Here is a 21480-nt window from a genome sequence, read left to right as displayed (position 1 = left end):
CGTAATGGGGCTGGCTGGGGAAGACGTTGTGTTCGGTTGCATTATGGGGGTCCCACCGCTCCGACAACGGCATGAAAGCAACAAGACCATGATATCACATTCTGTTGAAGCTCACTACTGATCCAGAATCGATGAACGGAGGAAAAAACAATACTTAGTTAGTGTCAGGCGAAGTGCAAGCATGCGCATGAGCATGAGCATTAGCATGTTAGCTCAGGCTCAGTTAGTTGTTGGTTGAAGGCGATTGATTCATTTCCCCTGGCAGCTGCTCACCGCCCGGGGCCCATCATTGGCCCTCGGGGCTCGCTTATTGGCTGCCGACACAATAAGTCCACGTTTACCGCCATCCATCCATCCATCGAGACGGACCACGGCTGGAGTCCAGAGTCCAGACACTCCTCCCATTGCTCTATTCAACTAACCCCCCTCACAACTACACTCCTCCTCTTCCTCCCGAAGTAGTGGATGTGGTGGTCATTCTTTTGATCTTCCTTTTATTTCTCGTGTGCGGAGCTTGCTTCTCTATGGTGCGGCTCCGGCCAACCCTCCTCCAAGATGCAGTCCTCCCCAAACATGCTCACTAAGGTCCGCCCGTCCCCCTCCATGTCCCCATTGTCCCCTCACTCTCCCCCTTATCGCAACGGAGCTGGTCTCTGTCTACTCAAAGACCTGGAACTGACAAAACCTTCAATGCTTTAGTTTGAGTCCAAATCCTCTCGCGCTAAGGGAATTGCCTTCCACCCTAAGCGGTTCGTCGTCATCTGTCGTTTGTACAACGCGTCGCAAACGCTGACCCCCGGCACAGGCCATGGATTCTAGTCTCCCTTCACTCCTCCACCATTCAATTATGGGATTACCGCATGGGAACCCTGATTGACCGCTTCGAAGAACACGATGGTCCCGTTCGTGGCATTGACTTCCACCCGACACAGCCCATGTTTGTCTCCGGAGGTGATGACTACAAGATCAAGGTCTGGAACTACCAGACTCGCCGGTGCATGTTCACCCTGAACGGCCACTTGGACTACGTGCGGACGGTCTTCTTCCATCATGAATTGCCCTGGATTCTCTCCGCCTCGGACGATCAAACCATTAGAATCTGGAACTGGCAGAACCGGTCCCTAAGTATGTTGGACTCTGACCACCTGTCCGGAGGGAGGCTGACGTTTAGCCTGTAGTCTGTACCATGACCGGCCACAACCACTACGTTATGTGTGCACAGTTCCACCCTACCGAGGATTTGATCGCCTCCGCCTCGTTGGATCAATCGGTTCGCATTTGGGACATTTCCGGCTTGCGCAAGAAGCACTCGGCCCCGACGACTATCTCCTTCGAAGATCAGATGGCCCGGGCCAACCCCGGTCAAGCAGACATGTTCGGAAACACAGACGCCGTGGTGAAGTTCGTCCTAGAGGGCCACGATCGAGGAGTCAACTGGGTCTCCTTCCACCCTACTCTTCCCTTGATCGTCTCCGCCGGTGACGACCGTCTCATCAAGCTCTGGAGAATGAGTGGTACGTGGGACATGACAATATAGGTGTTCAATGGTGGTAATAGCTGACATGACTTCTGTAGACACGAAAGCTTGGGAAGTTGACACCTGCCGTGGGCATTTCCAGAACGCTTCTGCCTGTTTGTTCCATCCGCACCAGGACCTAATCCTCTCTGTCGGCGAAGATAAGACCATCAGATGTTGGGATTTGAACAAGAGAACGTCCGTCCAATCGTTCAAGCGCGACCTGGACCGTTTCTGGGTCATTGCTGCCCATCCCGAGATCAATCTATTTGCTGCCGGCCATGATACCGGTGTGATGGTTTTCAAGTTGGAAAGAGAGCGACCTGCCTCAGCGGTCTACCAGAACCAGCTCTTCTATATCACCAAAGAGAAGCATGTCAAGTCATATGACTTCGGCAAGAACGTGGAGTCTCCTCCTATGCTCTCACTGCGCAAATTGGGATCCCCTTGGGTGCCTCCTCGTACCCTCTCATACAACCCTGCCGAGCGTGCCATCCTGGTCACGTCCCCGACTGATGGTGGCGTGTACGAACTGATTCACCTCCCAAGGGATGCTACCGGTGCTGTGGAGCCTACCGATGTCAAGCGTGGTCAGGGCACGTCTGCTGTCTTCGTTGCGCGCAACCGCTTCGCCGTCTTTAGCCAAGGCAACCAACAGGTAGACATCAAGGATCTCAGCAATGCGACTACAAAATCGATCAAGCCTCCAGTCGGAACCACAGACATTTACTTCGGTGGAACTGGCTGTCTACTCTTCATCACTCCTACTTCGGTCGTTCTCTTCGACATTCAGCAGAAGAAGCAATTGGCGGAGCTCGCTGTGAGCGGCGTCAAGTATGTTGTCTGGTCCAACGACGGGCTCTATGCCGCTTTGCTCAGCAAGCATAACGTCACTATTGTGACCAAGACCTTGGAGCAGGTGAGCAGTTTGCACGAGACGATCCGTATCAAGAGCGCAGCCTGGGATGACGCTGGCGTCCTTCTCTACTCTACCTTAAACCATGTCAAGTATTCTCTCCTGAACGGGTACGCTATTTCGAAGTTCTTGAAGATAATACGGTTTGATAGCTAACATGAATCAGTGACAACGGCATCATTCGCACTCTCGACCAGACTGTCTACCTTGTCAAGGTCAAGGGCAGAAGCGTCTACTGCTTGGACCGCAGCGCTAAGCCCCGCGTCTTGGACATTGACCCTACTGAGTACAGATTCAAGCTTGCACTGGTGAAGAGGAACTACGATGAGATGTTGCAGATCATTAAGACATCGAGCCTGGTCGGTCAAAGCATCATTTCCTACCTGCAGAAGAAGGGCTACCCCGAGATCGCGCTGCAATTTGTGCAGGATCCCCAGACCCGTTTCGAGCTTGCCATTGAGTGCGGCAACCTGGATGTAGCTATTGAGATGGCTCGCGAGTTGGACCGCCCCAATCTGTGGACCAGACTTGGGGCCGAAGCTCTGGCTCACGGTAACCATCAGACAGTTGAGATGGCCTACCAAAAGCAGAGAAACTTTGACAAGCTGTCTTTCTTGTACCTGTCGACTGGTGACCAGGAGAAGCTGTCCCGCATGGCTAAGATTGCGGAGCACCGAGGCGACTTCACGTCGCGTTTCCAGAACGCAATCTACCGTGGTGACGTCGAGGACAGGATTCAGATGTTCAAGGAAGTCGATCTTTGTAAGTCCTGTTCCATGTCTAAGTTGGGTTTGGTTTCTAATCTAGTATAGATCCGCTCGCGTACCTTACTGCCAAGTCCCACGGGCTGACAGAGGAGGCCGAGTCAATCCTCGAGGCCTGCGGCCTCACGGAGGATCAGATCACTCTTTCCACGATTGAGGAGCCCCTGCGTGTGCCTCAACCCATCGTTCCCACCTTCAAGGCTAATTGGCCAGTCAAGGCTGCTGCTCATTCATCATTCGAAAAGGCTCTGCTTGGAGAGGTGGGTGAGGTCGATGATGAGGTCGCTGCCATCGAGTTTGAGCCCGAGGAAGAAGGTGAGGTTGCTGCCGCGCGTGATACCTTCGAGGACGAAGAGGAGGATGTCGCCGGATGGGACATGGGAGACGAGATCAATGTCGAAGAGGATGCCGAATTCGTCGATGTCGAAGGTGCAGAGGCTGGTGCTGGTGGCGCGGAAGCCGACCTTTGGGCTCGCAACTCCCCTCTTGCAGCGGATCATGTCGCTGCCGGCTCTTTCGAGACGGCCATGCAACTTCTCAATCGTCAAGTTGGTGCCGTCAACTTCGCCCCCTTGAAGCCCCGCTTCCTGGAAATCTACAAGGGCTCCAAGACCTATCTGCCCGCAAGTGCAGGTCTTCCCCCGTTAGTGAATTACGTACGCCGCACTGTTGAAGAGACGGACAGCCGCAAAGTTCTACCTGTCATCCCCAGAGATCTGGAGACCATTGCCAACGTCGACTTGCAAGAGGGTTACGCCGCGATGAGGGCCAACAAGCTTGAAGATGGTGTCAAGGTCTTCAGGGGTATCCTTCATTCAATCCTGCTGAATACCGTCTCTTCGGAGGCTGAAGTTGAGCAAGCGAAGAAGATCATCGCCACCGCGCGGGAGTACATCCTGGCCATGTCGATCGAGTTGGAGCGTCGTTCTCTCTCTACCGATACGCCCGAGGGTCTCAAGAGAAGTCTTGAGCTCTCGGCCTACTTCACCATCCCCAAGCTGGAAGTGGCCCACCGTCAGTTGGCACTGATGGCTGCTATGAAGTTTGCCTTTGCCAACAAGAACTATTCTTCCGCCCTCAGCTTCGCGAACCGCATGCTGGCTAACGGTGGCTCGCCCAAGCTTCTTGAGCAGGTAAGACATGGCCCCATCTTCTATCCAGATCCAGGCAGGTATACTGACTCCCTTAATAGGCCCGTAAGATCAAGTTGCAGAGCGAGCGCAGCGCGCAAGACAAGATTGACATTGAGTTCGACCAGTTCGCCGAATTCGACATCTGTGCTGCTTCGTACACGCCTATCTACGGTGGGTCCCCGAGTGTGTCGGACCCATTCACCGGAGCCAAGTACCACGAACAATACAAGGGCACGGTGTGTCGGATTTCGGAGGTAACGGAGATTGGGGCCCCGGCCAGCGGACTCCGGTTGTTTGTTCCCGGTCAGTATTGAGGATGACGATGACGAGCCTTGTTTTTTTTTATACTGTAATTCCCCGTCTCTTGATGTGCAGCTCTGATAGAAAACATGTTTCTTTTTCTACTGGTACGGCCGGGGGTGGGACCACCTCGGTTGCTTGCCCTCGATGTATGGATGGAACCTCTTCTGTTATCATAATTTCTCAGCGACCTTAGGACTCAAATCTTCTTCATACTTGTATCTCGTTTCTGGGGAACGTTCCGTAGTTCCCTACCGTGGTGTGAAAAAAAGAAAGATGAGAACGAGGCAAGATGATAATCACATTTAAATCCTCCCAACTCCACTTCAGAAGACAAGAGTAGAGAACCGAGGCCTTCCTGTGCTATGCGAAGAAGAAAAATAGTATACAAAAACAGCCCCAGCACTTACAGCGCTATTCACATATCCCAAGATTTACACATCCCACCCTGACTGCCGTAAATCCAACAAGCAACTACCAAGTAAAGAACACCTCCCCGACAACCAGCCCCCTCCCCTCTTCCCCAAGGTTTATCCAGTACTCAATCACACCGCCCATCCTTCCACCCCGTGCGCCACCTCTCCTCCCAGAACCGACAATCGAACTCATCCTTGCCCAGCTTCCGATTCACCTCGTTGTGCGCCCGGCACATCCAGTCCCCGAACTCTTTGCGGCCGGCCAGCCGCGGCGCGTTCTGCCCGCTGGGCTCGGCCATCCAGGTGCGGAAATCGTCCGCGCACACCCAGCACGGGTACAGCCGCGAGAAGATGCCCAGGAACGTGCGCATCTCCGTCTGCTGCTCCGGCGACGCCTGCGCCGGGTACGAGGCCGTCAGCGAGTGCAGGAAGGTCCAGGTGGAGCGGCCTAGTTCCTCGACGTCTGGGGGGCATTGGTTGTATTTTTGGGAGGTGGGGTTTGAGGGAATGGTGGATGGTGTGGGTGCGGGTGTGGCAGTGGCTTTGGCTTTTTGGGTTAGGGCGCGCCAGGAGGCGGCGGAGGTGCAGAGGCGACATCTTTTTTTGGGTGTTAGTATTTGGAGGAGGAGGAAGTGTGTGTATGGTTTGAGGGGTTTGAGGAGGTTGGGGGGCAAAGTGAAATAGGGGGGTGCTTCTGATGGTTGGATGCGCTGCGCTGGACATACGGTTTGCCTTCTTTGTCGAGGATGACTCCATTCGGGAGCTTGGTGTACCCCGGGGGTACGTGTTCGTCCTTGTTGCTGGTATCCTTTGGTTGGGATGACGATGCCGACGAGGAGGAGGAGCTGGCTGTGGCTGTGGCTGCTGTGGCTGCGGGGAATTGGAACTGATGCGTGAAGAGCTTCTTTTGCGGCGTTGATTGCGGCGCTGTCTCTGTTGCGTCGGGGTGGGTTTCGGACATGATGCCGGTGGGGAGGTTTATGTGGTGGTGAGAGGGAGTAGGGACTGCAAGATGATGGAATTGCTATGTTACAAAAGATGCATAATCAATCAGAAACAGAGTGTGCACGAACCAAAATCAAGGAATCAGAGTCTATACAGAAAAGAAAAGAAAGTTAAGGTATAGTTGAAGATCCGGCGAGAGAATCTCGCTGATTGGTAATAATCGTAATAGTGCCCTCGATCTCCGACTTTATCGAAGACCGCCAATCCCCGATAAGCGGCTTTGTCAGCGGTCGCGCGGTGCAATTGGGAAACTAAACTCTCCGACCGAAGCCAACCGAGCAAGCTCCGTGAGGCAGGGGTTCTAGATGCAAGCTGGTTCAGGTGTCTCTCCTTGACAATCGTTCAATCGACCTCCCGTTAAGCTTGTTTCATTCTAGCCCTGACACAACTGTCGATCTTCTCGCTTCCTGATCTACTTGCGGCGGTTGTATTCTGCCTCTCATCGCGTCCGCCTGGCGCGCGGCCACTTCCCGCCGTTCCATCCCCCCCCCACACGCAGCGGACATCTACACACACCCGACGTCGGGCATTTAACTCGGGGTAAAGTCGAGACATACAAAGCGCAACGATGGCCCCAAATTACGCGCTGTCGGAGTCTGAGTCCGAGCCCGAGTCGGCAGCCGGCCGTCCAGACATTCCGTCCGATGACGCGCTGGAACAAGCTTTACGCGACACCGTCGCCGATATCTACAAATCGGGCAATTTAGAGGAATTGACCGTCAAGCGGGTACGCCTCGCGGCAGAAAAGGCGCTTAAGCTCGACGCGGGATTCTTCAAGACACAAGGCGACTGGAAAGCTAGAAGTGAAGAGGTCATTCGCGATCAAGTGGTTGGTCTCTCCGTGTCTCTCAAATTATGACGCCATTGCACTTCCTTCTCTGTTTGTTGTGTTTAGAATCGCGCTCTAATGTCTCAATTTCTGCATAGGAGGTCGAAGAGAAAGCCGCCGAAAGATCGGCCCCAGAAAAGAACGATAGCGACTCTGAAAGTGAACTGTCCTCGCTGTCCTCACTGTCCTCAGAAGACACGAAGCCCGCCAAGAGAACGAAATCGACTGGCACCGCCGCATCGCGCAAACGCCAGAAAACCAGTCCTTCGGACGCAGATGAAGGTGAAAGTTCCAATATTGAGGACGAGGATCATGAAGATGAAGTAAAGCCTTCCACGAAAAGGCAAACAAAGACCGCCACCAAGAACAAGACCAAGCCTAGCGAAGAGTCCGCCTCTGATGACTCTGCTGACGCCGCCAACGGGAAAGAAGATCAATCAGAAGATAAAGTCGGCTCCGAAAGTGAGATGTCGGTAGTTCTTGATGAAGAGCCGAAACCCGTTCGCAAGCGACAGAAGAGCGCCGAGACATCCTCGCGAAAAGGAAAGAAAGCGGCGCCGGCCAAGGGCAAAGATGCGGATCAGGATGCCAATCAAGCGGAGATCAAACGGCTGCAGGGCTGGCTGATTAAATGCGGGATCCGCAAGATGTGGGCGAGGGAGCTGGCTCCTTTCGGCACTCCCAAAGCCAAGATCAAACACCTCAAGGATATGTTGAAGGAGGCTGGCATGGAAGGGCGTTACTCGGTGGAGAAAGCGAACCGCATCCGTGAGGAGCGGGAGCTCAAAGCCGACCTCGAGCTGGTGCAAGAAGGGGCAAAGCGATGGGGGAAGGAGGCTGGGAGCGACGATAGTGAGGACAGTCGACCTAGACGGAGATTGAACCGGGGACGTCGAGGTCTAGCCTTCTTGGAAGGTGAGGATGGTGAGGAGACAGACTGATGGTGTTGCATGGATGTTGCTACCTTGTGCAAGCGACTTTTTCCAGGGCAGGCTCTGGATTATCAAGGTGTCTAAGAGTATGAGCTGTATGAGATACCACTGGCATTTCCGTTGCGTTCATTGTTCATTTTCCCGACTTCGTTCCGCCCATTCGTTGAGCCACCAAGCTGAAGACAGCGACCGAAGAGATAAAGAGGACAAGATTGTAGAACTGTATAAAGAATCCATGAGTCTGAAGTTCCGATCCTTTTTATTGGCATTGAGAGCGCTCGAGGAATGCATACCGCAGTTCTGGAGTGCTCGTTCTCTTCGGCCTCGGTGCGGGCCTCGACGAACAGGCGTCGGAGATTAGGGAGATTCGCCTGGTTTTGGTAAAGAAAGTTAAGCGATGTTGTCGTAATTGCGCATTGACGGTATTTTATGTAGTGGTTATAGTAACCTACCATGGGTTTCGTATGCTGCAATGGATATGGCAGCAAACAGACTGAACTTGGAAGAGGAATCCTTTTTTAATGGGATCATAAGAAGTGATATGTACGGGGTAGGAAGTACGAGGCAGTCCAGACCGCCGGGGAAAGGAATTAAGGTGCCCATGGTTGATGGTTGCGCTTAGTCGGGCGCCGCGTTGTGCGGATTGGCTGTGGTCCATGATGGGGACACTGGGCTCCCTCCGTCCCTCTCCCTCCTGATCATCAACCTACTACCTTGACTTCTTCTCTCCTCCCTCCATTCTTCCCACTCTCACTCTCTTCGTTCCCTTCTTTGCACTGAACATATTTTCATTTATACTTCTGTTCCCTCCTGTCATTTCGGCACGGAGGAGAAAGAGTGTGTGTGAGAGCTCTCGCTTCCCCGCTCTAATTCTCCCGTCTGCGGCTCACCCTGAAAGCTCTCGCAATTCCCCGCAGTCTCCTGCATTCCCTCCTCCGACTTCAACTTCCACCAGCGGAGGCGCGACTAGGTCGTCGCTAGACATTTCTTGGCACAATGGCGATGAGTAGGATTCGGGGGGCCTTTGCGGTCCCCAGGAAAGGAGAGACTTTTGAATTGCGATCTGGTCTTGTGTATGCTATCTATCTGTCCTGTCCAAGCCGATGAATCGATACTGACGCTCGTTAACCTTCAGGTCCCAGTATGCATACGAACGGTACGTCACACGCATATCCTCTTGCAGATAAATGGCAGCATAATTTGGTCGGCGCAATCAATCTAATACACCCTTAGCAAGGAGTCAATTCAGAAGACCATCATGGCCATGACGCTGGGCAAGGATGTTTCCTCTCTATTCCCGGATGTTCTCAAGAACATTGCGACTAGCGATCTTGAACAAAAGAAGCTGGTTTATCTTTACCTCATGTGGGTTTCCTTAGCATCGCTTGGTTATTCGAGCTTGACGCTGATTGTCTTTCGCGGCCGACAGGAACTACGCCAAATCTCACCCCGACCTATGCATTCTCGCCGTCAATACTTTTGTTCAAGATTCCGAAGATCCCAATCCTTTAATCAGAGCCCTTGCCATTCGAACGATGGGATGCATCCGGGTGGATAAAATGGTGGATTACATGGAGGAACCGCTGCGGAAGACCCTCCGGGACGAGTCGCCCTATGTCCGCAAGACCGCGGCCATCTGCGTTGCCAAACTTTTCGATCTGAATCCTGCTATGTGCTTGGAGAACGGCTTTCTGGAGATGTTGCAGGAGATGATTGGAGATCCCAATCCTATGGTCGTCGCCAACTCGGTGACTGCTTTGTCGGAAATCTACCACGCTGCTCCCGAAACACAGGCCTTGAAGGTGACCACCAACACACTGCGCAAGCTTCTTATGGCCCTGAATGAGTGCACGGAATGGGGTCGCGTCACGATCTTGACGACTCTTGCGGAGTACAAAACGAGTGAAGTGACTGAGTCAGAGCACATCTGTGAGCGCGTTGCTCCTCAGTTCCAGCATGCCAACCCGAGTGTTGTGCTAGCTGCCGTCAAAGTCGTTTTCCTCCACATGAGAAACGTCAAGGCTGAGCTGGCTAGCAATTACCTGAAGAAAATGGCCCCTCCCCTAGGTAAGAATGCTTTGCCCGGGTAAAATTCTTTCCGTTTTCTGATGATGTCAAGTGACTCTGGTTTCGTCTGCTCCCGAGGTGCAGTATGTGGCTTTGAGAAACATCGATCTTTTGTTGCAAAAGCAGCCAGACATCCTGAACAAGGAACTCCGCGTCTTCTTCTGCAAGTATAACGACCCACCATACGTCAAGTTCCAGAAACTTGAGATCATGGTACGGATAGCCAACGACCGAAACGTTGACCAGCTCTTAGCCGAGCTCAAGGAGTACGCACTTGAGGTGGACATGGACTTTGTGCGCCGCGCCGTCCGGGCGATTGGTCAGGTTGCGATCAAAATCGAGGGCGCTAGTGAGAAGTGCGTCAACACGTTGCTGGACCTCATCAACACCAAGGTCAACTACGTGGTGCAAGAAGCTATTGTGGTTATCAAAGATATTTTCCGGAAGTACCCCGGCTATGAGGGTATCATCCCTACACTGTGCAAGTGTATTGATGAGCTAGATGAGCCGAATGCTCGTGCAGCACTCATTTGGATTGTTGGTCAGTATGCGGAGAAGATCAGCAATGCGGGTGACATTCTGGCTGGCTTTGTGGAAGGTTTCAATGAAGAATTCTCCCAGGTATGGCACTCCCTTATGACAAGACAAATGCTGTATACTGATTACCGCGACCTGTTTAGACCCAGCTGCAAATCCTGACGGCTGTTGTCAAGCTCTTCTTGAAGCGGCCTGAGAAGGCCCAAGGGCTCGTCCAGAAAGTGCTGCAGGCAGCCACTGCTGAGAACGACAATCCCGATGTGCGCGACCGAGCCTATGTCTACTGGCGCTTACTATCCAATACCAGTGATCCCGGAGCTACTAAGGATATTGTCCTGTCTGACAAGCCTCCAATTGTGACCACTATTCATTCTCTGCCGCCTGCCCTTCTTGAGCAGCTGCTCACTGAGCTGTCGACTCTTGCATCAGTCTACCACAAGCCCCCAGAGCAGTTTGTCGGTCAAGGAAGGTTCGGCGCCGACGCTGTCCAGAGAGCCGCTATCGAGTATGTCTCAACCCATTTCATTCATTCATGTCTACGTCGGGCTAACCACTGGCTTCAGGGAACAAATTCAAAACGCACGCGAGAACCCACTGGCCGCTGCTGCGGCTGCAGCCGCGGTCACTGGCAGCGCGCCCCCTCCCCAGAGTCAGAGCAACGTCGAGAATCTACTGGACATCGATTTCGATGGAACTGCGCCGGCTTCGGCTCAAAAAGAGCCCAGTGGTGGAATGTCTGGTCTCGAAGGTCTTGCCGGAACGCCAGTGCGAGTGGAATCGCCTGCTGCAGGTGCTCCTGCTGGAAGCAACAATTTGGACGATCTCTTGGGGGTCTTCGGCGATGGTGGAGGCGCACCGGCCCCGGCCAGCAGCAGCGCGGGGGCTGGAGCCGATTTGATGAACGGTTTTGCCGGCCTGGATTTGTCAGGCAATGGCACGACATCGCCGCCTCCTGGAGGCAGTCAACCAAAGAAAACCAACGAAGATATTATGTCGTTATTCTAAGAAAGCAGGGCTATGGCTTTCCGATGGTGAACATCGCCGCGGGTCTGGGAGGGAAGGAGATCAAGGAGGCAAGCGCTTGACAAAAGCACACATAATTCGCAATCCAGGCATTTTCACATAGAATCTCTCGTCCTTCTATCTTGGCGCGACCAAGCTGAATGATCCAAATATTTACTCTTCATGTTTGTACTTCCCCCCCCCCCCTTGCTTCGTTTCGTCGGTGACTTCATGTCCCAACTTATCTGTATATCCCATTCACCTGAGGCTCTGAGCATAATTGCTCTGGTCGTTTCCTCTGAGCTCTTACAACTCTTCCAACCGGCTATTACACGCCTGTTTTAGTCTTTAGCCTGTCTCACTTTTGTGGCGATCTCGGGATGTCCACTGGGGCGAACGAGCCGTGGGCTTGTCAATTATTTGAGAACCAGCCTTATTATTATACTTCAATTCCTAGGGAAAAAAAAGGTCCACACTGCGACGATGTTTATATCTGACAGAAGAACCGGGTAGATTCTTAATCTGGAATGCACAGATGATTGAAATCGGACTAATCCGCCAGGCATGCCATTAGTGGAGCCATCTTACTGACGGCGTGAGTCACAGCGAAAGATCCATAAAGTCCCCCAGTCCACGCCACTTCTCCCCTCACTCCTCCCGACTTTGTTACGCTTTTTTTCATATTCTGCAAACATTCCAGGCATAGCAAGATGGAGCATCTCAAAAGAACCTTTGCTCAATGCCAAAAAGAGGGCCGTCCGGCCCTGGTGACCTATGTCACTGCCGGCTTTCCGACAGCCGCGGAAACCCCAGATATCATGCTGGCCATGCAAGCTGGAGGCGCAGGTGAGTTGCCATCAGTACGTATAGCAATTGATGCGACGGAGTATTGATCCTTTTTTTTTTTTACCCTAGATGTCATTGAACTCGGCCTTCCATTCACAGACCCCATTGCCGATGGACCTACCATCCAAAAATCAAACCTTAAAGCCCTCGAAAATGGGGTTACAATTACTTCCATGTTGCAAATGGTGAAAGATGCACGCCAGCAGGGCCTGCGCATCCCCGTCCTCTTCATGGGATACTATAACCCGGTTCTGCGCTTTGGTGAAACCGCCCTGCTTGCAGAATGCAGAGAAGCCGGCGTGAATGGTTTCATTATAGTTGATCTACCGCCGGAGGAAGCTGTTCGATTCCGCGACCAATGTCGGGATGCCGGGTAAGCTGCCTACTACCATTCCGGTTGCTAGACAATGGGGTACAGTACCGCTAACGCCTGTCGTGGTCATCTTATAGCCTCTCATACGTTCCCTTGATTGCCCCGTCCACGACTGAAGACCGTATGAAGACGCTTTGCGGGATTGCCGACACATGGATCTATCTGGTGTCCCGCATGGGCGTCACTGGAGCCACTGGTACTCTGAACAACCAGCTTCCCGACTTGATGAAGCGGGTCAAGGATCTCTCTGGTGGAGTCCCGGTGGCCGTCGGCTTTGGCATCAGCACCCGTGAGCATTTTCTGGGCGTGACCTCCGTCGCCGATGGCGCGGTAATTGGTAGCGAGATCATCAATCAGCTGGCGAATGCCCCTGCTGGACAGGGAGCTCGCACGATTGAGGAGTATTGCGCACAGATCACGGGCCGACGAGTCCCTCGCACAGCAGCAGATGAGCCATCCTCTAGCCTGTCGACAGCCGCTGTTTCTGCTTCGAAGGAGAAAGAGCCTACACAGTCACCAGCCGCAAATGAAGTTGGTCCAGCGTCCGAACGTGGCCGCTTCGGCAAATTTGGTGGACAATACGTCCCGGAGGCGCTGACGACGTGTCTCAACGAACTGGAGGCCGGCTTCCAGGCTGCGCTGGATGATCCGGCCTTTTGGGAAGAGTATCGCTCTTATTACCCTTACATGGGTCGGCCGTCGACGCTACACCGCGCGACGCGCTTGACCGAGTCCGCGGGCGGCGCGAATATCTGGCTCAAGCGCGAGGATCTGAATCACACGGGTTCTCACAAGATCAACAACGCCCTGGGCCAGATCCTGATCGCGCGGCGACTGGGCAAGACCGAGATCATCGCCGAGACCGGGGCGGGCCAACACGGCGTGGCCACGGCGACGGTCTGCGCGAAGTTCGGCATGAAATGTACCGTCTACATGGGCGCGGAGGATGTCCGTCGGCAGGCGTTGAATGTCTTCCGCATGCGCCTGCTGGGCGCCACCGTGGTGCCGGTCGAGGCAGGCTCGCGCACCCTCCGGGACGCCGTCAACGAGGCGTTCCGGGCCTGGATCACGCGGCTGGACACGACACATTATATTATCGGGTCCGCCATCGGGCCGCATCCATTCCCGACGATCGTGCGGACCTTCCAATCCGTGATCGGGACCGAGACCAAGGCGCAGCTGCAGCAGGAGATCGGGAAATTGCCCGACGCGGTGGTGGCCTGTGTGGGCGGTGGATCAAATGCCGTGGGCATGTTCTACCCGTTCGTCGAGGATGGTTCGGTGCAGCTGGTGGGCGTGGAGGCCGGCGGCGATGGTCAGGCGAAGCACTCGGCGACTCTCGGCGGCGGCAGCGTCGGGGTCCTGCATGGCGTGCGCACATATGTCCTCCAGGACCGCCATGGGCAGATCACGGACACGCATTCCGTCTCCGCTGGCCTCGACTACCCGGGCGTCGGACCGGAGCTGGCGTCGTGGAAGGATAGCAATCGCGCGACCTTCATTGCGGCCACGGATGCGCAGGCGCTCGAAGGATTCCAGCTGCTCAGTCAACTCGAGGGGATCATCCCGGCGCTGGAGTCCTCGCATGCTGTCTGGGGCGTGATGCAGGTGGCTCGCCAGCTTGGACCTGGGAAGGATATCGTGCTCTGCTTGAGTGGTCGCGGTGATAAGGATGTGCAGACGGTCATGGATGAACTGCCTCAGTATGGGGGAAATAAGTGATAGAGCTGCTGTGTAGAATATCCAAAAGTTGAATCATATTAAATCTAGCTTCCAAGTGCAGGTTACTATCACTTATCATTGCTTTTCTGGTTGTGTTGGTGGTTGGTAGACCAGTTGGCGGACGATAAGAGCGATCCGCTTTTTCCGCTCCCTCCATTTTGATTTCCACTTTCTCTCGTCTTCTCGGGCTGCCGCAGTGGATCCAGTGGTCCTGCTTGACTAATGGCGATGGAGCCAGCATCAATCAAGTTGGAGAAAAAGCAGTTGGAGTCCTCGAACGCCATTGAGTGATTTCCTTGCGTCAGAGACCGTGTCGAATCCCGCGATGGGTACGGGATCAAAGCATCAGGCGAAACTACGAGTATCTCGATTGTGATTCAAACACCAGACCACGAAAGCGTGCCATGAAACTTCCTCAATGAAAATCCTCTTCCGATCCCGAGAATCGTCAATCGGCTTTCTATCCGAAGCAGCATCCCCGATTTCCAAACGCTTTTTTACCCGTATCAGGTACTGTTTCTGCAGATTTCTAAGCATTTGGCGAGCGACCCATAGGGCAAAGACTCCGCTGGAGCCAGTCAATGAGATGAGTAGCTTCTTGTTGCCCCATCGCCCGTGCAAAGCCCATGGATTTGGCTCTCTTTCAGTCTCCATGCTTCTTTCCTTCGGCCTCCTTCTTGGCTTTTCCGTCCCAGTGGATCTTCTCAGGGTTTGAGTTGACTTCACAGGAAAACTTCCCCCAACTCGGAAATTCGTGTCGAAAAGTGGATCGATCAAGGAAATGGAACCCGCGATGGCTTTGTTCTCGGGCGATAACGCATATAAGTTGGAGGGGATATCCTCTCGGTCTTCCCTCGAGGCCTTTTACACGCCCATTAAGGAACCGGTTCTTGGAATTGACACCAGACTTTCATCATGACTGACTACAAGTTCGAAGGATGGATGGGCCTCGACAAGGACTCGGTCGACGGCAAGATGGTCTGGCAGGAGTTTGAACCCAAGCCGTGGGAAGAGACCGATGTCGACATCAAGGTCTCTCATTGCGGTATCTGTGGTTCCGATCTTCACACTCTGCACAGTGGATGGGTAAGTCCTTCCCCTGGTCTTTCTATCGTTGTTCTTTTTCTTCTGCGTCAATTGTGATTCTTTAGCTACCATGTCCCGTATATACTGATCCGCCAAACAACAGAAGCCAACCCTCTACCCCTGCTGTGTCGGCCATGAGATCGTCGGTGTCGTCGTCCGCGTCGGCTCCCAGGTCAGCGACATCAAGCTCGGGGACCGCGTCGGTGTCGGCGCGCAGAGCGATTCCTGCCAGGGCCGTCTCGGCGACTGCGCCGAGTGCGCCATGGGCTGGGAGCAGTACTGCCCCCACAAGTGGGTGGGCACCTACAACAGCGTCCACCTCAACGGCGGCAAGTCCTACGGCGGCTATGCGCTGTACAACCGCGTCCCCGCCCGATTCGCCATCAAGATCCCCGACGGCATCCCCTCCGCCGAGGCCGCCCCCATGCTGTGCGGCGGTGTCACCCTCTACAGCCCGCTGAAGCACAACGGCTGCGGCCCCGGCAAGCGCGTCGGGATCATCGGTGTCGGTGGCCTGGGCCACTTCGGTGTCATGTTCGCCAAGGCGATGGGCGCCGACAAGGTCGTCGCTATTTCGCGCAAGGCGGGCAAGGCGGCGGATGCCTTGAAGATGGGCGCGGATCTGTACATCGCTACGGATGATGAGCCCGATTGGGCCACCAAGTACGCCAAGTCGTTGGATTTGATCATCTCCACTGTTTCATCCACGAAGGTATCTTCCCAGATCTTTATTCCCTATCGGGTTTGGATGTGTGTGTGGAAAAAGGGTAATTTACTAATGCTCGTCGTGTACAGATGCCCATGGAACAGTACGTCGGTCTGCTGGCGGTCAATGGTACTCTGTGCCAGGTCGGTTTGCCGGAGGATGGCACCCTGGTGGCGCCCGTTAAGCCTCTCATCCGTCGGCTGAAGGTGACTAGCTCGTTGGTCGGCAGCCCTGATGAGATCCGCGAGATGTTCCAGCTGGTTCTGAACAAGGGCGTCAAGCCTTGGATCGAGGAGGTCCCGATGAAGAATGCCAATGAGGCCATTGTCAACATGCATGCTGGCAAGGCCAGGTACCGCTACGTGTTGGTTAATGAGGAGCACTAGACGGACCGGGCTTGGTGATGAGTTATGACGAATGTTTAGACTGTATAATGTATTACTAGTAGTAGTGAGATGTTTACCCATAGATGAACCTGCAGGTTTGATAGAGAGCCAGTCTAGTACGCACTCGTAGTAGCCCGGGTCTTGGCTGCGGCAGGCTTGCAATTTACATACTCCAATAGACACGCCACGTGATCGTCTCCGCCATCGGAGCCACTAATCCCAAAGCAGCAGGCAACCCCTCCGAATTTCTTCTTTGGGCGAGTGAATCATCGCCTCTTGTCTTCGCCCCCCTCACTCTCCCTCACTCTCACTCTCGCTCTCTTCATATTCCTCTGTTTTGTCGCTGGGATTCTTGTCAGAAGAGGCTCTGACTCGCAATTGAGTGTCTTCTTTGTTCTATCTCCTTTCTTTTCTCCCCCATCATATCTCCAATCATCATGTCGCATACTCTGTCGCAAAAATATTTGAGCACGCGGGGTGCCTCCTACGGAGTATGGCAACAAATCCCCACAAACAGCAATTTTCGATTCAATGGCTAATCTGTCCTGATCTTGCATTTAGCTCTCCTTCGAGGAGGTCGTCCTGAAGGGTCTGGCCTCTGATGGCGGTCTCTTCATCCCCGAGGAGATCCCCTCCCTCCCCGCTAACTGGGAGTCCGAATGGCGCAATCTGAGCTTCGAGGAGATCGCCTTCCGTATCATGTCTCTCTACATCTCCGAGTCCGAAATCCCCCGCAACGACCTCGAAGACATCATCCGCCGCTCCTACGCCACCTTCCGTCACCCCGAACGCACTCCCACCATCAAACTCGACGGCAGGCAGAACCTCCACCTGCTCGAGCTCTTCCACGGTCCCACCTTCGCTTTCAAGGATGTCGCGCTTCAGTTCCTCGGTAACCTGTTCGAGTACTTCCTCGTGCGCAAGAACCAGGGCAAGGAGGGCAAGGACCGTCACCACCTGACTGTCGTGGGAGCCACCAGCGGCGACACCGGCTCCGCCGCCATTTACGGTCTGCGCGGCAAGAAGGACGTCTCCATCTTCATCATGTTCCCCAAGGGCAAGGTCTCCCCGATCCAGCAGGCCCAGATGACCACCGTGCTGGACGCCAACGTGCACAACCTCACTGTCGAGGGCTCCTTCGACGACTGCCAGGACTTCGTCAAGGCCCTGTTCGCCGACCCCGAGCTCAACTCCACCCACAACCTCGCGGCCGTGAACTCCATCAACTTCGCCCGCATTCTCGCCCAGATCTCCTACTACTTCTACTCCTACCTGTCTTTCACCAAGTCCCCCTCCTTCAACAAGGACTCCAAGCTGCGCTTCGTGGTCCCCTCCGGCAACTTCGGCGACATCCTCGCCGGCTGGTTCGCCAAGCGCATGGGTCTCCCCGCGGAGCGCCTGGTCATCGCGACCAACGAGAATGACATCCTGGACCGCTTCTTCCGCAGCAGCGGTGCCTACACCAAGAACGACGCCAACGGCACCGGCGTCAAGGAGACCCACAGCCCGGCCATGGACATCCTGGTCAGCAGCAACTTCGAGCGCCTCCTCTGGTTCCTCGCCTACCAGAGCAGCGACGCCGCCTCGGCCGACGCGCGCCGCAAGCAGGCTTGCGACAGCGTCAGCGGCTGGCTCCAGCAGCTCAAGTCCGAGGGCGGCTTCCAGGTCTCGCCCGCCGTCTTCGCGGGCGCCCAGGCCGAGTTCGAGTCCGAGCGCGTCAGCAACGACGAGACCATCGCCCAGATCCGCGACACCTACCGCACCTCCTTCCCGGCCAACCTGGGCCCCGGCAGCGCCAAGAGCTCCAAGACCGGCGGCTACATCCTCGACCCCCACTCCGCCATCGGCGTCGCCGCCGCCCGCCGCTCCATCCAGCGCAACCCCGGCGCCGTCCACATCTCCCTCTCCACCGCCCACCCGGCCAAGTTCGCCAGCGCCGTCGACCTCGCCCTGCGCGCCGAGGACGGCTACGACTTCACCGAGGTCCTGCCCCAGGAGTTCATCGGCTTGGAGCAGCGCGAGAGCCGCGTCACGCCCGTCGGCCCCGGGGCCGGATGGGAGCAGGTCCGCGAGATCGTCAAGGCCGAGGTCGAGCAGGAGTTGGAGGGTAAGCGGTAGATGTGGCTTGCTTGTGTCATAGACAACTAAAAAGAAAGATCTCTGTGTTTGCATCTTAAGACCATTTACTTCCAGTGTCATATTTCCCCCTTCCGCATCATCGATCCTATATATGTTCATGACGATAAGTTTTCTATTAGGCTTTTTCTTGCCTCTACTGTGATATCATAAAAGCTACATCGAAAGATATGACATGAATTCTGCCTCAATTTTGGGCATCCTACTCCTCGACCATTCCTTCCCTTGGGTACTATTCGCACTGTATAATGGGCGGGTGGATAGGAGACTATCCACACATATATCAAACGATTATACACTGATAAGAATGGTTTACTCTTCTACCTTGGTTAATTTTGTGCTATCCTTCGCCTCAATGTCTCTATAACCTTAGTTCTACTACTCTCTTTCTGCTAACATATATTTTAGACCGCTGCTAGAAGTAACAGTGCACCTGACCACCCAACTAGATAATCTAGTACTGATATCTGTCTTCTTCTCTATGAATACCCTACGTACACTGCATATACATCCTATAATACCCAGTTACGGAATAGTCCTCTTCACATCTACTTGAAACGAAACCATACTTGGCTGATACTTTAGTTACTATTCATACCCTATCTCCATTCACAGCTACTTTATACTATACCCTCCTAGGGAATAGTGCTACTAAATAGCAACCCTACTTGCCATTTCATCCGATTATTAGATCTCCTACCCTACTCAGTACTTTACACACCTCTGCCTCTACTATTACTAGTGGCAGAATTCTACCATCTCTCAGATCTACTATGATTTGTATAATCTATCCCCTTAACTTGTCTTCTCTGTTCTCTTCCTCTTCTTCTTCCTTCCTCCTTTCTCCCCAAATTCTCTTATAGCTACCTGAGTATACTCCTAACATCCTTCCTCTAACTTCTTCTCTTCTTCCTTTTCTCATTCTCCACCACCATTCTACCTTTCCCTCCGCCAGTCTAATATTAATACACCTTCTACCCTTATCAGTAAAGTAGAGGGTCGAATTACTCGGCCAGTTCTCCAGTCTCCACAGTAAACGTAACATTCTCCTACTAAGGTAAGTATCGCCCCTTCTATACATCTCTATACATCTATATCGCTCGTGGCCAATTCTACCCTAGCTTCTTTGCTGAGATCTATATAATCTTGACTAGTACTCAACCGCTTGAATCTCAATCATACACAGTAGACCAAGGCCGAATATGTGTTAAGATACCATCCCAGTCGCGGGATAGTAGCAACTATTCCCCTTCCAAAAAGACCAACTAGTGCCTGATAGTTCCAAGTCGGTTGCCACCAGTTATAAGAGGGTCCCATGAAAAACACCCCATGGGAAACCTTACAAATCGTGACGAGTATGTTTGTTGTACTATGTATCTAGGTGGGTGGTTTTTCCAGCAGCCCTAACCTAATCCTTTGCCAATCCGAAACTAGGGCTAAGCCTTGAGACCTATCTCTATGTCACTTTGTTTTCACAATGGTGGTGTAACGGGTTTGCGTGCGACCAGCTTGGGCCGTTTGACTTTTTCTAAATATGCAGTATCTCGACTAGCATTTGGGGAATATAAGGACGATGCAGAAGGGTGGGCAGAGGTCTACTCCCTGATACATACACATGCGAGTCATAGGGTGAGGGATGGTAACGGCATCACCACGTCAGGGATTGTCATGGGATCTAACTATGGGACTCATGCACGCTGCTTGAATATGCTGATCGTTCCCTATCGTGGAGTTTTGATTTTGTCGGCCTGATATCATTGGGTTGCATTTGATTCTTCAACTACTCAGTACTCATACTCATAGTATCTACTCGTAGGACCCACAGACGAAACCCCCCCCCCTCCCCCTATTGTCTCCGAGGTGGTTGTACTGGGTTGGGTAAAAGACTACGTAAGATGCAACCCCTTCCGTTTCCGGGATATATGATTACGCACTCGCGGCAGTGGCGATGTGACAGGTTCTGACTATGATAGTAGGAAGACAAGAGAAAGAAATTGAGCCAGCAAGAAATGCATCGAAGCTACGTGAAAGAGAGAGTGCAGGCTTGAAAAGTGATTCCAATAAAAAAAGAGAAATGCCATTTTTATTCCACGTACCGTACTCATTATATATTATTAAACTAGTAGGTAGAAAGAACTGCCAATGAATATCAACCAGGAGCTGAGCACAGTGTATCTTGTCGCTCACCCGAGTGCGCCTGGCTGTGTCTTAAGTCGTAGTCCTGAATCATAATCATAGAACAGTCCTTCTTTCTTCATGACGTAGGAAAAAAAAAGCCAACGATGTAGCAAAAGTCCAAAACAAACTCCAAGCACCGATTGTTTTGATTTGATAGTTTCTTCGTTTGGTCAGAGGGGAAGATGAGTGGCTCTATCAATTCATTGCTGAAGATGGAGGTGTCATCTACAGAAGGGCCATCAGACCCATGACAGCGGCGAGAAGACCGGCCACGGGCTGCATCTTGGAAGCAGCGCCGGTAAGGCTCGAGGCCGAAGGCTCCGCTGGGGAGGCGCCGGTGGGCTGCTCGGCAGTCGAGGTGCCAGCAGGAGCAACAGGGCTCGAACCCTCAGGAGCAGCAGGGCTGGAGCCCTCAGGAGCAGCAGGGCTGGAGCCCTCAGGAGCGGCAGGAATGACAGGGTTGGAGGAGCCAGGAGCGCCAGGAGCAACAGGGCTGGAACCCTCAGGAGCGGCAGGGCTAGCAGGGGTGGAAGAGCCAGGAGCGCCAGGAGCGCCAGGGGTAGAAGAGCCAGGAGCGCCAGGAGCACCAGGGGTGGAGGAGCCAGGAGCACCAGGAGCACCAGGGGTGGA

The 21480-nt window shown here is 53.7% G+C and overlaps 9 protein-coding genes across 9 annotated transcripts; 6 read left to right on the top strand and 3 right to left on the bottom strand.

The window, feature by feature from the left end:
• Positions 1-379: 379 nt before the first annotated feature.
• Positions 380-4908, top strand: BO95DRAFT_444846 (coatomer subunit alpha). The gene is made up of 8 exons (XM_025586983.1): positions 380-585; positions 700-749; positions 806-1125; positions 1179-1514; positions 1576-2542; positions 2599-3194; positions 3245-4329; positions 4389-4908. Exons 1-8 carry the CDS (start codon positions 556-558, stop codon positions 4641-4643), a joined length of 3639 nt encoding a protein of 1212 aa, XP_025440206.1. The 5' UTR covers positions 380-555; the 3' UTR covers positions 4644-4908.
• A 7-nt stretch (positions 4909-4915) lies between these two features.
• On the bottom strand, positions 4916-6166 carry BO95DRAFT_474978 (flavin-linked sulfhydryl oxidase). Its single transcript, XM_025589821.1, has 2 exons — positions 5771-6166; positions 4916-5642 (listed from the first exon to the last, which is right to left on the bottom strand). The coding sequence occupies exons 1-2, from the start codon at positions 6004-6006 to the stop codon at positions 5171-5173; spliced, it is 708 nt and encodes a 235-aa protein (XP_025440205.1). The 5' UTR covers positions 6007-6166; the 3' UTR covers positions 4916-5170.
• Positions 6167-6348: 182 nt separating this feature from the next.
• On the top strand, positions 6349-8014 carry BO95DRAFT_444843 (putative transcriptional regulator). The gene is made up of 2 exons (XM_025586982.1): positions 6349-6879; positions 6978-8014. Exons 1-2 carry the CDS (start codon positions 6619-6621, stop codon positions 7818-7820), a joined length of 1104 nt encoding a protein of 367 aa, XP_025440204.1. The 5' UTR covers positions 6349-6618; the 3' UTR covers positions 7821-8014.
• Positions 7945-8266, bottom strand: BO95DRAFT_367789 (DUF5310 domain-containing protein; the record flags this gene model as incomplete). Its single annotated transcript, XM_025582797.1, has 2 exons — positions 7945-8031; positions 8105-8266. The coding sequence occupies 2 exons, from the start codon at positions 8264-8266 to the stop codon at positions 7945-7947; spliced, it is 249 nt and encodes an 82-aa protein (XP_025440203.1).
• A 257-nt stretch (positions 8267-8523) lies between these two features.
• Positions 8524-11626, top strand: BO95DRAFT_444842 (putative AP-1 adaptor complex subunit beta). The gene is made up of 7 exons (XM_025586981.1): positions 8524-8884; positions 8947-8967; positions 9045-9176; positions 9241-9878; positions 9931-10499; positions 10559-10920; positions 10979-11626. Exons 1-7 carry the CDS (start codon positions 8808-8810, stop codon positions 11418-11420), a joined length of 2241 nt encoding a protein of 746 aa, XP_025440202.1. The 5' UTR covers positions 8524-8807; the 3' UTR covers positions 11421-11626.
• A 501-nt stretch (positions 11627-12127) lies between these two features.
• BO95DRAFT_367895 (tryptophan synthase beta chain) lies at positions 12128-14358 on the top strand (the record flags this gene model as incomplete). The annotated part of the gene is made up of 3 exons (XM_025582802.1): positions 12128-12263; positions 12333-12636; positions 12714-14358. The coding sequence occupies 3 exons, from the start codon at positions 12128-12130 to the stop codon at positions 14356-14358; spliced, it is 2085 nt and encodes a 694-aa protein (XP_025440201.1).
• A 915-nt stretch (positions 14359-15273) lies between these two features.
• BO95DRAFT_433677 (NAD(P)-dependent alcohol dehydrogenase) lies at positions 15274-16536 on the top strand (the record flags this gene model as incomplete). Its single annotated transcript, XM_025585108.1, has 3 exons — positions 15274-15444; positions 15548-16156; positions 16240-16536. 3 exons carry the CDS (start codon positions 15274-15276, stop codon positions 16534-16536), a joined length of 1077 nt encoding a protein of 358 aa, XP_025440200.1.
• Positions 16537-16835: 299 nt separating this feature from the next.
• BO95DRAFT_444840 (threonine synthase THR4) lies at positions 16836-19001 on the top strand. The gene is made up of 2 exons (XM_025586980.1): positions 16836-17027; positions 17098-19001. Exons 1-2 carry the CDS (start codon positions 16974-16976, stop codon positions 18652-18654), a joined length of 1611 nt encoding a protein of 536 aa, XP_025440199.1. The 5' UTR covers positions 16836-16973; the 3' UTR covers positions 18655-19001.
• Positions 19002-20821: 1820 nt separating this feature from the next.
• Positions 20822-21480, bottom strand: BO95DRAFT_433675 (uncharacterized protein; the record flags this gene model as incomplete). Its single annotated transcript, XM_025585107.1, has 2 exons — positions 20822-20924; positions 21080-21480. Coding segments are annotated over 2 exons (504 nt in total), but the record flags the coding sequence as incomplete, so codon positions are not given.

This window comes from Aspergillus brunneoviolaceus, assembly GCF_003184695.1.
Source record: "Aspergillus brunneoviolaceus CBS 621.78 unplaced genomic scaffold BO95scaffold_51, whole genome shotgun sequence".
NCBI lineage: Eukaryota > Fungi > Ascomycota > Eurotiomycetes > Eurotiales > Aspergillaceae > Aspergillus > Aspergillus brunneoviolaceus.
The sequence above is the reverse complement of the archived record's forward strand: the minus strand, read 5'-3'. Positions and strand labels throughout refer to the sequence as shown.

Excerpts from the sequence above, each read along its gene's own strand:
- BO95DRAFT_444846 (XM_025586983.1), top strand. The coding sequence starts at position 556 with ATGCAGTCCTCCCCAAACATGCTCACTAAG. Across the intron at positions 1,515-1,575 it reads CAAGCTCTGGAGAATGAGTG|ACACGAAAGCTTGGGAAGTT; the intron begins GTACGTGGGACA and ends TGACTTCTGTAG. Across the intron at positions 3,195-3,244 it reads GTTCAAGGAAGTCGATCTTT|ATCCGCTCGCGTACCTTACT; the intron begins GTAAGTCCTGTT and ends AATCTAGTATAG.
- BO95DRAFT_474978 (XM_025589821.1), bottom strand. The coding sequence starts at position 6,006 with ATGTCCGAAACCCACCCCGACGCAACAGAGACAGCGCCGCAATCAACG. Across the intron at positions 5,643-5,770 it reads CTCGACAAAGAAGGCAAACC|ATGTCGCCTCTGCACCTCCG; the intron begins GTATGTCCAGCG and ends ACCCAAAAAAAG.
- BO95DRAFT_444843 (XM_025586982.1), top strand. The coding sequence starts at position 6,619 with ATGGCCCCAAATTACGCGCTGTCGGAGTCTGAGTCCGAGCCCGAGTCG. Across the intron at positions 6,880-6,977 it reads AGGTCATTCGCGATCAAGTG|GAGGTCGAAGAGAAAGCCGC; the intron begins GTTGGTCTCTCC and ends ATTTCTGCATAG.
- BO95DRAFT_444842 (XM_025586981.1), top strand. The coding sequence starts at position 8,808 with ATGGCGATGAGTAGGATTCGGGGGGCCTTTGCGGTCCCCAGGAAAGGA. Across the intron at positions 8,968-9,044 it reads TCCCAGTATGCATACGAACG|CAAGGAGTCAATTCAGAAGA; the intron begins GTACGTCACACG and ends ATACACCCTTAG. Across the intron at positions 9,879-9,930 it reads GAAAATGGCCCCTCCCCTAG|TGACTCTGGTTTCGTCTGCT; the intron begins GTAAGAATGCTT and ends GATGATGTCAAG.
- BO95DRAFT_444840 (XM_025586980.1), top strand. The coding sequence starts at position 16,974 with ATGTCGCATACTCTGTCGCAAAAATATTTGAGCACGCGGGGTGCCTCC. Across the intron at positions 17,028-17,097 it reads CGCGGGGTGCCTCCTACGGA|CTCTCCTTCGAGGAGGTCGT; the intron begins GTATGGCAACAA and ends TCTTGCATTTAG.